This window comes from Argiope bruennichi, chromosome 5 (assembly GCF_947563725.1).
Source record: "Argiope bruennichi chromosome 5, qqArgBrue1.1, whole genome shotgun sequence".
Lineage (NCBI taxonomy): Eukaryota > Metazoa > Arthropoda > Arachnida > Araneae > Araneidae > Argiope > Argiope bruennichi.
The window spans coordinates 55,692,722-55,707,494 of record NC_079155.1 but is presented as its reverse complement, the minus strand read 5'-3'; the positions used below and the strand labels follow the sequence as shown (position 1 = coordinate 55,707,494).

General features: G+C 26.6%; 1 protein-coding gene across 2 annotated transcripts; it reads left to right on the top strand.

Moving 5' to 3' along the window:
• Positions 1 to 416: 416 nt before the first annotated feature.
• Positions 417 to 13,058, top strand: LOC129968886 (actin-binding protein WASF2-like). Of its 2 annotated transcripts, none has more exons than XM_056083216.1 (8): positions 417 to 607; positions 2,187 to 2,499; positions 3,313 to 3,466; positions 5,654 to 5,768; positions 8,017 to 8,043; positions 10,007 to 11,144; positions 11,239 to 11,433; positions 12,807 to 13,058. In XM_056083216.1, exons 2-7 carry the CDS (start codon positions 2,208 to 2,210, stop codon positions 11,421 to 11,423), a joined length of 1,911 nt encoding a protein of 636 aa, XP_055939191.1. In that variant the 5' UTR covers positions 417 to 607; positions 2,187 to 2,207; the 3' UTR covers positions 11,424 to 11,433; positions 12,807 to 13,058. The 2 variants fall into 2 exon arrangements, with proteins under 2 accessions (XP_055939191.1, XP_055939192.1); XM_056083217.1 differs by lacking the exon at positions 417 to 607 and adding an exon at positions 621 to 807.
• Positions 13,059 to 14,773: the final 1,715 nt, after the last annotated feature.

Below are 14,773 nucleotides of genomic sequence, written 5' to 3'. Positions count from 1 at the left end.
CAATATTTATAACTTATACTTTTTTTTTTCATAATTTCTGAATGAGCAAATAAATGTATATTTATTCCACATAAAAATCTATGAAATATTGTTAGTAACTAATAATCATTCATATAATATTTTTAATAGTTTAAAATACATTGAAAGTATATTGAAACCAAGTTATTTTAAATAAAAGAAGGCAAATAAAAAAATTAAATTTTCACTTTATTTTTCACATTTAAAAAATTATTTTTAACTTGCGGGTTTCAAAAGATAATAATAATAGTAAGATATGATACTTAAAACTAAAAATTATTTTTTTAATGCATATTTGACACTTGTTCAACTATTAACATTCAATTCTCACGAATTAATGTACAGAAAAATGTTTATTAGGACATGTCCAATGATAGAATAACGAGGCTCAATCATGCTTGAAAAGAAAATTTTTAAATTCTTTCGTTAGGAACTTCGTTTCAATCAATAATTAGGTCAAATTCCTGCAACGCTCTGTACTTACCTCAACTTTGGATAGTCCAGAGAGAAATGCGGCAAGAAGGAGAATAAATAGGAAGAAGTCGCTCTTGTTAAGTTTGTAAACAAATAGAAGTTATCCCTGCTGTTGGTGCGATTTCTTTTTATATCTCAGTTTATTTAATTTTTCATCGTTGATAACTTTAGAATTTCTTATTTTTGCATTTGTAGAAAATCATGTTTCTAAAATAAAGGTTCAATTTATTGGACTGTACACACTTAATTGTGGTATGATCAGATTGGATAAGAAGTTATGCAAACATTTGCTAATCAGCATCTCCTTTTTAAAATGTAATTAGGATAGTTTATGGAAAACTGTTTTTAATTGCACCCAGTCCCCAAATTCCTTTTTCCATTCTTATTTTTAGTTCTTTCTCTATTTGTTTTTTGAAAATTTTCACTTTTATTATTTTAGATATATGCTGATACTCTTGTATTTTTAATATATTTATTACTGAATAATTCATTAAATGATTTTATTGTATTAGTCATAATAAAGAGTCATGATTATAATTATTTCACATAATTTATTAAAGAAAATATTTGTTTAAACACCAATCTATTTTGTGTTTTTAAAAGAAATACTATCAAGTTTTGAAGTTAATATATATAATATATATTAATTTAGTGTTGTGTTTATGAATAATGTAAATAAGTTGGACGCTAGCTACTATTGTATTCCATTTATATATATGGTGGATACTTTATATGATGCAGTTACAGTGTTTAAAACATTTGATATTTTAGTTATGTATACTTATTTCTGCTAAAAGTAATCAGAAATTTAGGTTTAAAACGTTTGATATTTTAGTTATGTGTACTTATTCCTTCTAAAAGTAATCACAAATTTTGCATTAATTTATTATACAATTTTTAATATTTTTTGTTTCTATTTTATACTACTAAGAGTAATTTTATATGGAAAATTATCTTTTTCTATATAACTTTTTAAAAAATTTTTTATATAATTTTATATACTTTTTAAATAGATATCTGTTTTTTTCCAGTTATATCATGATTGCAATGAGCAAGTCCTACTTTCATTTTAAAAGACTTATTTAACAAAAAGTCTAATATATATCTGCAAAATTTATCACATTGCATTCATGAATTATAAAAATTTTTGCATTAATCAAAAAATTTTCAAAACATTAAGTGCTTTAAGCATTTTATAAATATATAACTTATCTTTTTTTAAATTTTAGAATAAATTAAATAATTACTTTAAATGAAATGTTCATTTTAAAACAATTCATATATAGAATGGACGGTTATATATATATATATATATATAGAGAGAGAGAGAGAGAGAAGAAATATTAAATTGAAGTTTTAAACAGCAGTGATTGCACATGATTAACTTCTGCTGGTCTATCATATCTTTATTTTTTTATAGAGAAATTTGATTTTCTAGTTATATTTCATGATTCTAGTTATCTATTATAGTTGATAAAAGTTTAAAATTTATATTCACAGGAATGCTACTGAATGTTTACATTGTTACTAATATCACTGCTATAAATATGCTACATATTAATTTTGAGAAGAATAGATGTTATTGTTTAATTATTTTTAGGATTTTTTCAAATAAAGATAATTGTTTTCAAATCTAATTATGTAAATATTCTATTTCGTACGTTTTTCCAGTGGTTTAAAAAAATTATTTTTAGGGCTTTATCTTGCTATGAATAATGCCATTCCTACAAAGAGTAATTGAACCAGTGCATGTATGTAGAAATACTCTTCCTTTGGATGATCAAGGAGTTCTTGCTGTAGAGGTGCCAAATGAATTAGAATGTGTTACAAATGGAACATTAGCTAATATAATTCGACAGTTATCTTCCCTATCAAAGCATGCTGAAGATTTGTTTAGCAGTTTATTTCGGGAGTCATCCTCCATAGTAGCTAGGGCAAATTCTCTTCAAGGACGTATTGATCGATTAGCTGTTAAAGTTACACAATTGGATTCTACAATAGAAGAAGGTAAATTTCTTTCTCCTTCCACTTTTATTTCATTTTGAACAATTTAAATAAAACAGAAAAAAGGATGAAAAGTACAAATTATTTGAAACTAGATCAAAGAATTTAGAAAAAAACAAATGCTAAAGTTACTATCTAAGAAATTAATCTTAATTGCTAATACTGTTCTCTGTTGTTTTAGTTAATACTATTAATTTCTTGCTTTACCTTTTTTACATATTTTATTTGATACATCTTAAGATTTCGCATGGTCTGTTGTGGTTTGGTAGTAACATCTCGATTTCAGTCCAGAGAACTCTAAATTCTAAACTTGATTCTATTGAAAACTTTGTTATATATACAGGCTGAGTACATGTTAAATCTGTAGTCAAAGATCAAATGTTCTCTCTTTGGTGTAATGTAGAAATTTGTGAAGGTGGATGTGCCAGCTTAGGTATTAGACTCATCATTTGACCAGGTTCAAAATTATGAGATTGATCCCAAAAAAGCCTGAGTGCTGCTTGTAAGCAAAACCTCATTATAACTAAACTTAACTACTGTAACAGTTTTTTTTTTTTTTTTTTTTTTTTTTATCAAAATCATAATTTAGTTTCTTTAATGATGTTGTATATAGGTTTTTGACTACAGTAATTCTTATTGTTTGGTGCTGAATGGTCAGACCTGGCTTTTGTGCCATAAAAATACAATCAATCAATATATTAGTTTTACTTCAAATTTCAAAAAAAAAATCACATTTAATAATAGAAGTTTTTAAAATTATGTATTCAACTATTTTAAATATACTTAATGTTTTGTTTTTCTTTCTTTCATTAATAGTATCATTGCAAGACATTCATATGCGAAAAGCTTTCAAAAGTTCCATAGTTTATGAACAACAAGTTGTTTCCAGAGAATCAATGCCTGCAGCTATGAGAGAAACATATTTTATGTGTGATAAACCTCCTCCATTAGACAAACTAAATCCATATAGGTATGTTCGTTGGCAATATTTTATTATGTGATTGCCTTTGTATTTTATTATCAATCTAAAGATATGCCATTGTGTTGTTCTTTTAATGTTAACATTTTAATAAATCTTATTTTTTTTATATAAATAAGATATATTTTCAAGTGTTAATGATCAAATATAAAATAAAAAGCTTATTAGTAAGAAAGTTATTCTTTATCTCATTAAAAGTGTAATTCATTAATTATTTAATCTTTTTTACTTCTAAATCAATTCTGTATTATTTACTATTTATTGAAAGACTTTTTATTAGGTGATGAATAAAAGATGCTTATGATTTTTATGTTGAATTATAACACTATTTTATATTGTATTTGAAGGACTTCATATTAATCGATAAATTTAGAATACAGTAGGTGCAAGTGATTCTTGATTTAATATTATTAATAATTATTGTTATAATTGTGCCAATTTGATATAAAAATATATGTAAATTTAAATGTAACTTTGTATATTCAACTTAGTGTTAAAGTTGTTATTTTGTTTTGTTAATGCAAATTATTTTATGGAGTCGAGATAATATGTATGTGTTAATCAGAGGAGAATAACAATAATTTCATATTAAAATAGGAAGTAAGACTTTTGGATATTCCAAAAAGTATATTTTTGTATTATATTACCACTTTTGTAATGAGAAAATTTTAACTATACTTATTTAACAACTTATCTCTAACATTTTATGATTTTGTTATAAATAGCATGTTTATGTAATAGGTGTGCAAATAGAAACTCAAGTCTGAAGGTTGTTGCATTAAAAAATATATGTTAATGAATCCAGTTTAGCTGCCATTTTTTATATATGTAGCTTAGTCATTGCTATTTTTTATTAGATAAATTTCAATCATTTGAAATTGTCATTTTGTATGTACCAATTATATTCTTATATAATACCAATTATATTCTTATATAATTGATAAGATATCTCTTGATAGATGCCAGTAGACAACATTTATGCCATTACATTTTATTCTATTTTCAAATGGGATAAAAAATGATTCTCAAGCAATAGAATTGATTAAATTGACTTTGGGTGAATATTCTGCAAATTTTGTTGAACATTAAAAAAGTGGTTGGAAAGATTTTGTGATGGAAATTTTAGTTTTGAGGTCCATTCATGTTCAGGTGCAGTAAAAAAAATGTTGCAGATGAAGAACTTCAAATTTTACCGAATGGAAATCCATATCAAACTCAAGGAAAATTTGTAGAATAATTAAGAGTTACACGTCAGCAATATTGCTTTGAGTGCATGCAGTGAGAAAAATACAGAAGGAAAGAAAATAAGTTCCTCATAAACTGATGGAAAGAAAAAAAAGCTTAAAAGTTTACATTCACATAAATTTGCTTTCTTTGTACAAAAGGAAGAATTTTTTTTTTTTTTTGCATAAAATTATAATAGGTGATAATGGATTTTGTGTGACATGTGCTAATACAGAAAAGCATGAATGGTCAGCCTAGTCAACCATCAGCATCAGTTGCAAAAACTAAGGAATTGGTTAGGATTCATTTTTTATAATTTTCAATAATTTGGTCCAACTGTTATAGCTAAAGGTTACCAGGTCAAATTGATGAAATTAAATGATGTTCTAGAGAAAAAAACACTATTTATGGATGAAGAAAAGTAGAAAGTGATATTGCTGCATGGTCACACTTCTTTACATACAGCAAAATTAACTCAAGAATTCATTTTCTCCTGATGCATGTAGCATATTCTCCAAATGTGACTCTTTCTGTTTGCCACTTATTCAGATCAGTGTTGTTATATTTGAAAGATCAGTGGATAACGAGTTTGCGATGTGCAAAAATGGCTCGGTGACTATTTTGCCTCGAAGCACCAAGTTTTTGTCATTAAGGCATTTGTCATCTAACTTATAAATGGCAAAAGACCATAAATAATAATGGTAAATATTTAGATTTTTAATCTTTGTAGCAAATTTCTTTTTGATAAAGTTAAATTTGACCAAGAAAGCCAAGTTTCTATTTGCACACCTAAATAAAATTATCTGTATTTTTTATTGTAATAATGTGATTTTAATTATGATTGTTTAATTTTAATGGATCATTGAAATATCATTAACTTTAAAATGTTTAGTTAACTATTTGTTTTAATGATAATAAATTGGATATTCAATTTAATATTTGTCTCATTTTTAGAGAGGATGGGAAAGATGGTTTAAAATTTTATACTGATCCTAATTACTTTTTCGACTTGTGGAAACAAGAGATGTTAAAAGACACAGAAAAAATGATGCATGATCGTGGGAAAAAGGTAAAAGTTTTTTCAAAGTTTATGCTTAACTTCAAAAATTTGTTTCATATAAGTATAAAAAATTTTTTGAGGCATTTTAAATTGTTTCGTATAATATTTAAATTTCTGTTATTACATTTTCAAGTTAATCATCTTGGATGGTTAGGAAGCTATGATTGTAACTTCATATGCTGAAGGGTATATTTTTGATATCATGTTGGAGGTCTCTGGTGATATTTTTTATAATTAGGAATAGTGCACATCTATGTCATACTTTTCTGAACATGTTGAAAATTGTTAAATGTTTCTTGGGCCCTTGATGCTCAAAGCAAAATTAAATCAATTTTATTGTGTTTTTTTTCCCTCTAAAAATATTGCTTTGATGGGCAACTTATACTGAAATTAAAGTAATGACAATTACTTAGAATTGTGAATAATGAATACTTGCAATTAATCAAGCATTTGGTAAATATTTGAGCTGCATAAAATTAGTTTCTTTACCCCCCTCCCTCCCCCCCAAAAAAGGAGCATTTAAATAACATTCATTGTAATTTCTATTTTTGAATTTATAACTTTTTTTACAATATATAAATTTGTTATGAAAAATTTCCAATTATACAGATATTCAGTAAATGCTATTATTATTTAAATCCTTGATGCGCAAAAATATTCATTTTGAATTTCATTTTCATTTTGATACAAATGGTATAGAGTATCATTATCTAACATTCCATTTAAATCAAAATTGGTTCTAAAAGTTTGAAAGTTGCAAATTTAAAAGAAACATTAAATCCATCATTATTGGATGAGTTTTGTTTAACATAACGGTTATATGGATATCTGATTTTTAAAAATCATAAAGTGAATGCTGCTCAAAACTTCAAATAGTCCTATTAGACTAACTATTGAGATTGAAATTTGTTCTCTTTCTGATTGATTTTTTAGCTTATTTTTATATTTTAATCTATCAGATTTTCTATAAAATTAGTTAAAGGTAACAACTGAAAAGAAAAAAATATATATATTGTTTTGGAAAAAATTTAAGATTGGTCAGTGACGTTAAAATTATTTATATGGTTGAACTAAATATTTTTGAATATTTGATATGCATTAATGAATAAGCTGAGAATATGGATGGAAGTCATTTATAAAATGGTGTGATATAATTAGTAGCTGCAACTGCTATATCACAATAAGTTTGTGATAGCAAACTTCAGGGATGCAACTTACTATCACAAACATTTTTAAAACAGTATAAGTATTTTTTCTTAGATTCATTTTACATTTTTTTTTATGAAGATGGGCATTGATAATTATTTTTTTCATATTATAACTTTTCCCGTATTAATATTCATCATAATATACGATATTATATGGTGCAGGACATTTTACTTAATGAGTGTTCTCTTTCTCTATTCCTATTATCTAGCATTTTAATTAATTTATAATTTCTACTTCAGATCAAGTGCAACTGTTTATAAATAACATCTATAAATTCACTGATAAATTTAATTATGATGTTATTAATAAAATCAGTCCACTATAAGAATTGTGTAAGGCCAAATATTTAAGATATATCAATGTAAATAATTATCTCATTAATACAAATGATAATATTTTTTAATTTCTTTCAGACAATTGTGTAAACCATTACATATATATATCAAACCAACTTTCCTTTTTAATACTTAAATTTTCACATATCAGAATATTTTAAAAATTGATTTTAAGTTTTTTTTTTTTTTTTTTTTTTTGTAGTAAATGACATAAAAGTAATTTTAACCCTTTATCTACTAATCCAACCTACATGGTCATACAAATGTTATACTGGCAGACCAGTTTCTGTTTGATACAAGATGTGCAGGATGTAAAGCATAAACATTCTTGGTTAAAGCTCATATTACATCCTGCACCCCTCATTTGAAACAGAAACTTGTCCACCAGTAAAACATTTGCATGGCTGGTTGGACCCAGTCTGTTGTGAAAATGTTACATTATTTCTTACTTTTTTACTTAAAAGCAGCGATAATATTGTATATACTGTATTGCTTATAATATTTCATTTCATTTGTAAATTGGAATTATCAGAATTGGAACTTTTTAGAATTTATATGAATTCTGAAAAGTGATTCTGTATGAAGTTTTGGTCTATATCTTCTTACAATATGTTTTTTAATTTATTTTCTAAATTGATTGTCTCGATAGTTGCATTTCATTAGAATAAATAGTATAATAGGATTTTTTTTAATATTTTAATTTTATTTTCCAGATTTCCCATTCCAAAGAAATACCAGAGGTAATTAAATTTATTCTGTCTTGAGCAAAATTTTAGATATTTTCATATCCAGTTTTTATCTCTAGTTTTTTTAATGACTGTAATTTAATTGTAGAATAATTATAATAAATCGTAGAATTGTTAAAGTGTCCATATAAATTAATATAGAAACTGCTGAATGTCCCCTCAGTTTCTGTCTTTAAAAATTTCTTGTTTTTATCTGTCAAGGTTTGATTTCTTTCATTTGTTAAATCTGGGTTAAAAAAATTTACATTATGTTTTCTATATAATGATATAAAAGTAGATAATATGCATTTTGGAGAATGTGCATTTTAAAATAATAGTATTTGTAATTTTTTTAAGAGTTGTCAATGTGTGGGAATAATATCACACTTTTCTTAAATCTGTGAATGAATTTATAAATTTTGGAAATCATTTTAAATAAATTCTTGGCAGCACTATAATAAATCTTTTAATTTTTCATAACAATTTTTATAAGGCTTCTAAAATTTTCTTTCATTTGATTTCTTTTTTTTTAATATTAGTATTTTGTACAGAATTTAAATTATACTCTGTTCCAATCTAACTTGGCAGTATTTTATATTCTACGCATGCTGAATCAGAGGCGTTGTCAGGGGATCTGGGTTACTTTAAAGTACAAAGTTACTAGAAATGCAGATCACTGGTGAAACGTTATCTCGCAAATTTTTCGCCAAATAGTAAATATTTATTGACTTTATTATATTATCATTTTAAATCAGAGAATTAATTCTTTTCTTATCTTCATTATTTTGTTCAATATTATTGATAGATTATTTTAATAAATCATTAAAGTTATTTCATTTTGTTTCATCATTTTTCAAAAGAAAATCCCAAGTCTCTTAATACTCTGTAAAGTGTTGTTCGGCTAATGTTTTTAGAAAAGATATCTCTGTCATCGTTCATATCTTTTAAACTTTATCTAATGCTGGAATCTCATTTCTACAAAAAAAAAAAAAAAAAATGCATGGATTTTTCATTGAATAATGTAAAATTATCCTTCTTTACAAACCTTGAATGTTTACGTGCTTAGCCTGATTGCTTCTTTCCAGGAGTACTTAAAGGGCTTGATGCCTTTTTTCAAATGGAAAACTGTACTTTGTGAAACACCTGTAAGATGCGAAACTTTATCAACGATTTAATTGATAGAATCTTGAGGGTTTGCCTCTCGGAGTCGAGAATAAAAATTTAATATGTTTCTGTGTGCTGCACTTTTTATTGGTTTCTCTCGTCTTGAAGGTGTATGCAGCGTAGTCGGTGATAACACTTTTAGAAGTGAATAGAAATGATGACTTGGATAAATATGCAACAATCGAATCTAATAACTACTAATGTGATTAACTGTATCAAAGATATCAGATGGTAAAAAAGCTAGAATAAAAAAGTACGAGTGATGATAATAACAGTTGCAAATAAAGCAAAGTTGGCAGATATGTACAAGAAAAGCGCACCAAATATTTGTCCTTGAAGACCGGTTCTAGCCAAAGTGGAGTTCATTATGTCAATCTTTTGGTTTTATTCGTTCGCTTTATTTACAAAATACTTAACAGGTATTCATTTCTGACTTGAGAATAATTTTAAATACATGCTGATAAAAAAAAAGATTTCTGTAATTTATGATTCATTTGATAAATTTTTGCTAATTTTAGTTATTTTAAAATCAAAATTGACAGGGAACTCTTTCCCAATGCAAAACATCACATTTTCTGCCTTTTACAATACTGCCAAGTTAGGGTGAACCAGAGTAGTTATGAATCATGATGAACATAATAAATATGTATATATTATGATTCTAATTGTTGCTTGCTGTATAAAAATGATATGCTGGGATATAAAAGTTTTGTTAATGTTGTTAGTTGTGTTAAAATGCATATGCTGTTTTTTTTCCCATTGAGCTGAATATTATTCCTTTCATATTTACCAACACTTTTTGTATCAATTTTAGAATCCTAATCAGAGAATTAGACCTGAATGCAAGAAGCATCGAAAAAGTCGTCAGCCTCATGCATCAAAAGAAAAATATAGGCAAAATATGTCATCTAAGGAAGTTGAAGCAATTAATTATTACCCATATGGAGGGGCTGTTTCTAGACTTGGTAATCATATTCAACCTGATGCTCAAGCCATTCGGCCCAACAGCTTAGAAATCCATTCATCATATTTCAATAGACAACAAGTTTCATATTCTGAAGGTACAAAACCTCAATATCCTCCACCACCACCAGCTTACACTGAGCATCCTATATCACCTCAGAAACATTATCCACCTCCACCATATGTTGCAGCTACTCCTGAAAAGCAAATCACTTCACCTTCTGATACGCCAACAAGAAACATTTATCGCATAAACTCTCTCAGACCATCACAGCCACCACCTGCTCCACCTCCTATAAGTTCTGGTAGCTCTAGTGGATCTTCTACACCCACTGTGTCAGTTGGTACACCATCTAGTGGTACAGGTCGCTACCGTAATCATGCACAAAGGGATAACTTGCCTCCTCCACCCCCACCCCCTGTGGCTCCTGCAACTGAATCTCCAGTATCACCAACTGCTAAAGAATCTCAAGAATCTAAAGTTTCTACACCTTCTCCAGTACATAGTCCAAAAGATAAATCAGAAACAAGTGAAAATATCGAAAAGCAAAGTATCAGTCCAAAGAGTATATCTGTGCATAGTAGCAACAGCAGCACTAAATCAAGTCCTGATAAGACGGTTGATGAAGTGATTGCTGTGGAAGAAGTTGATCTTCCACCTCCTCCTCCATTACCTCAAATAAATGGAAGTGAAGAAGAGGTGAAAGCGCCAGTAATTACTCAAAATTCTACTAATCAACCTGAGGTGCAGGTACCTAATGCTCCTCCTCCACCACCACCTCCTTTGCCTCCACTCGAAGATCTGGTGTTGGATATTGCGGAAAATGGCAGCATTTCAGAGCATCAGAATATAGAGGTTGTTTCTATAACATCAGAATCTGCAAGTGAAACTTCAAGTGTCAGTAAGTTTAGTGAACATTTTGATGGAAAATCAAAACTTTCTGGTCATAATGATGGGCGTAGTGATCTTTTGGCTGCAATCAGAGAAGGTAAATTTTTTTTTGTTCAAATACAAGGGAATTTTTTTTTTTTTTTTCTCCCTATGTGTTTTTAACCAACGAAAGTAAAATTTGTAATTTTCAGGAATCAAATTACGTCGAGTTGAAGACAATAAACAGAAAGAAGTGGAAAAATCAGCTCCACTGCATGATGTAGCTTCAATTTTAGCCCGAAGAGTTGCAATGGAATTCTCTGATTCTGATTCGCCATCTGGTAGTGAATATGATAGTGATGGATGGGAGGAAGAAGCAGAGCATGCCAAAACATAACAGAAGCTGTGTAAGTTTTTACCTCCATTAGTTAATGCATTCCTTTTGAACTCCATAGGCTATTAAGGGCTTAAATTTTTTTGCTGAAGAGTAAACTAGTTTTAATGTATTAAATAAAAATCAATATTATTAAAAGAGAGTTCAAAAATATATGTAAACATATTTTAGCAGTTGCATGTCCAAATAGAAGAAATTTTTGAAATTTTAAAATCAATTTATTTTATCATGAGAGGCATATTATGTACAAAAAGCAATGATAAAACTGACACCCATTTGCATTGCAACACAAGAGCAAAAGAAACCAAAATTTTCACTTCAGTGATTTTACTTTGATGTTTTGATAGGGATTTCTTTGACATGTATCGATTTAGACAAGGGAATTTAAGGTATCTTTGAAAGAATGTTATAAGCATTAAAGATTTTTATTTTTTCACTTAGAGCATGAGAAAATGCTGAAGTGAGCAATTTTATAAAGCTTGTGTAGAATTTATTAAATAAAAAGGGAGAATTGGATCAGGAGATAAGCGAACATTTTAAAATGAAGTTAATATGGGCTAAATTAAGATAAAAATTAGGAAATTAATTAGAATTTAAATTAAATTAAGAGATATTATATATATATATATATATATGAAAAAATTGGGATCAGAAATGTCTCATTGAGAGCTTATCAAGGCTTATTGTTTGAATCATTGTTAGCCAAGGCTGTTATTTTACTATTAGTTTTTAATTGTTTGTTTCCTAGATGGTTACAAAGAAGAGAGATATGCGAGTCTTCTGGTTTTCATATTTCATTTACACAAGGAGATTTATATAATGATATTATTTTCTGACACTTACAATGTATTCATATTGAATTTTATTGCTTAAGCTCATACAAGACAGATTTAAGTTTTATCAGATATAGGCATGCAATATAAACAAGTCCTTTGTTGTTTCTGTTCAAATTTTAAATCATTCTAATAATGGCATATATTTTTTTAATGCTTTGAAGTGAGATTTCCATGTGAGTTTAAAATCTTATTTCTGACTTAAATTTATATTTTTGCTAATTTGGTTATTTCTTATGCTTTTTTTTTCAGAATAAAATCCTACAAAGGATTATATAATTATTTTATTTTTGTCTGTATTTATATTCACCTCATATTTATTTTATCTGTAAAGTTATTAACACCAAAATTACCAGTGATCAACATAAACAGAGATTCTACCAGAAATCAATCATTGTGACTGGTCTGGTAATTCTAGTGTTAAGAATCAATTTTATGGTATTGAAAATAAAATAATAATATTGTTACCACCTTATTTGCTGAAAAGATGAATTAACCTCTTTATTAAATATTTTATATTCTTTTTATATGTGTTATTTTTATTATTTGACAGATCAAAATGCTGGAATGTCATGAATACTTGTCTATTAAAGGAAGATTGCAACAATAAGCCATCTATCCTGTACACTGTGATGTTTTTAAAAGAAACGGACCCCTATTAGAACAAAGTTTTCCTTCCAGCTTATTAAGCAGTAAATTGTGTTCACTACTTGTTTAAATTTTCATCATAAATATCTGAGTAGTTTGTTATTAGTTTAAATAAATAAATATATATATATATATTAAAATTTATGTGTGAACTGTTCCAGGAAAAGTATATTAGATAAAAAAGTTAAACTTTCATAGAATTTTTTGTCTATTATGAGAAATCCTAATATTTTCTTCAGTTTTTCATTTGAAAAGGATTTATTGTGAAATATATATATACCATTTCAGTGTTATTTACTGTATTAAAATTTAAAAGATTTCAAAAATGGTAGAAAAATTGTATGCATTTTAGAAATGCGATATTCATTTTTTAAAAAGTGAAATAGGCAAAATTGGACTAAAATATTTTATTGGATATTCTACATGTTATGGGCTTATATTTAAATAAATATTTTCATCTGTTGTTTTGAAATGAATCTCGGATTAATTAATTTACAGGAAAATTTTTTGTTTCTACACTTTAGTGTTCTTTTTTTAAATCATACTTCTAATATGATTATAGGTTTATCCTTATTCTTTTATATTGTTTTTAAAATTTTACTCATTTTTAATTCCATATACTTATAAATTCATTTAAAATCATGAACTGGCGTTCTTATATTGTGTAAATTTTAAAAGAACTCAAGATTAATGCATAATTTAATTTATATAAAAATGTAAAACTGTTTTATTTAAAAAATTCTGTATGTATTTTGTGGGAATTCATTTTTACTATAATAAATTTCCACATGATGCATAAATGCTTAATTAAAAAAAAATTTGCAATCATTTATTGTAAATCAATGCAAATAAACTAAATCTGTAATGTAATATTATTTAATTCAAAATATGAGGTGAATTTAATTCCTTGGCAAATTTAATTTCTTAAAAACTTCAGTCTTGATTAAAGAAGCAGTATAATTTTATTTGTAATTATCCGCATAAAATATCAAACTTGACTAAATGTTTGACATGAATATAATTATTTAAAAATAAATCATTTTTCCTGAAGTCTCATTATTATTTTTTAATTATTTTCTGTCAGTTATTTATTTTCTAAGAATACGGAATCCTGTTTTTAATGGTTTAAATCAACTTCAAAATAAAATTTCCTGCTTTGAAAGCAGAACAATTAAGTTTTCTTTTGCTTAGAATTACTTTGTTTATAAATGTTTCATTTCAAATTTAAAATCTCTTGTGGAATAATATTAAAGTATTTATAAATCATTAATGTAACAGTACTACATAAAACTTAGTTAAAACTTGTGATTATTTCTTTCTAAACAGGATTTTAAGAATTAGATCTGAAATAAACCCTATTTATAATCATCATCCCCCCCTGGATGTTTAAATCTATTTATTCTTTAAAAAAGATCATATGACAATTTCTGTTACTTTTGAACTTATTTTCCTTTTCATACGTTCCACATATTTAATGTAGTGTTTTCTTCATTTAATTGATTGTGTTGATATTACTGTGTTTGTTTATGTACTGACCAGTTAAATTACTTTTGCTGTTGTCTAAAGCTGATGTCTTTATGAGCCAAATTCTTTTTTATTGTTTTGTGATACATCAGTGAGAGTTTATTTATTTTTCCTTCTCTATTTTTGCTTTTCACTTTTTTTATTTGAAGGTTGTGTGTGTGCTTATGACTTTTTTAAAGGTTTTTATAAAAATTTCACAAATGAAGATTCTATCTTTTATATCTTTTGGTACATTCATTTGTTCTTTTATTGCTATACATCTTTGATTCTTAAAATGCTTTGCGTGGAAATACTTAGGATGAAATTAAGTATTTTCAGATTTCAAAAAGTTCATTTTGTAGTTTTAAA

Coding starts and splice junctions, on each gene's coding strand:
- LOC129968886 (XM_056083216.1), top strand. CDS start 2,208: ATGCCATTCCTACAAAGAGTAATTGAACCAGTGCATGTATGTAGAAAT. Junction 5,769..8,016: donor TGCATGATCGTGGGAAAAAG/GTAAAAGTTTTT, acceptor TTTATTTTCCAG/ATTTCCCATTCCAAAGAAAT. Junction 8,044..10,006: donor ATTCCAAAGAAATACCAGAG/GTAATTAAATTT, acceptor TATCAATTTTAG/AATCCTAATCAGAGAATTAG.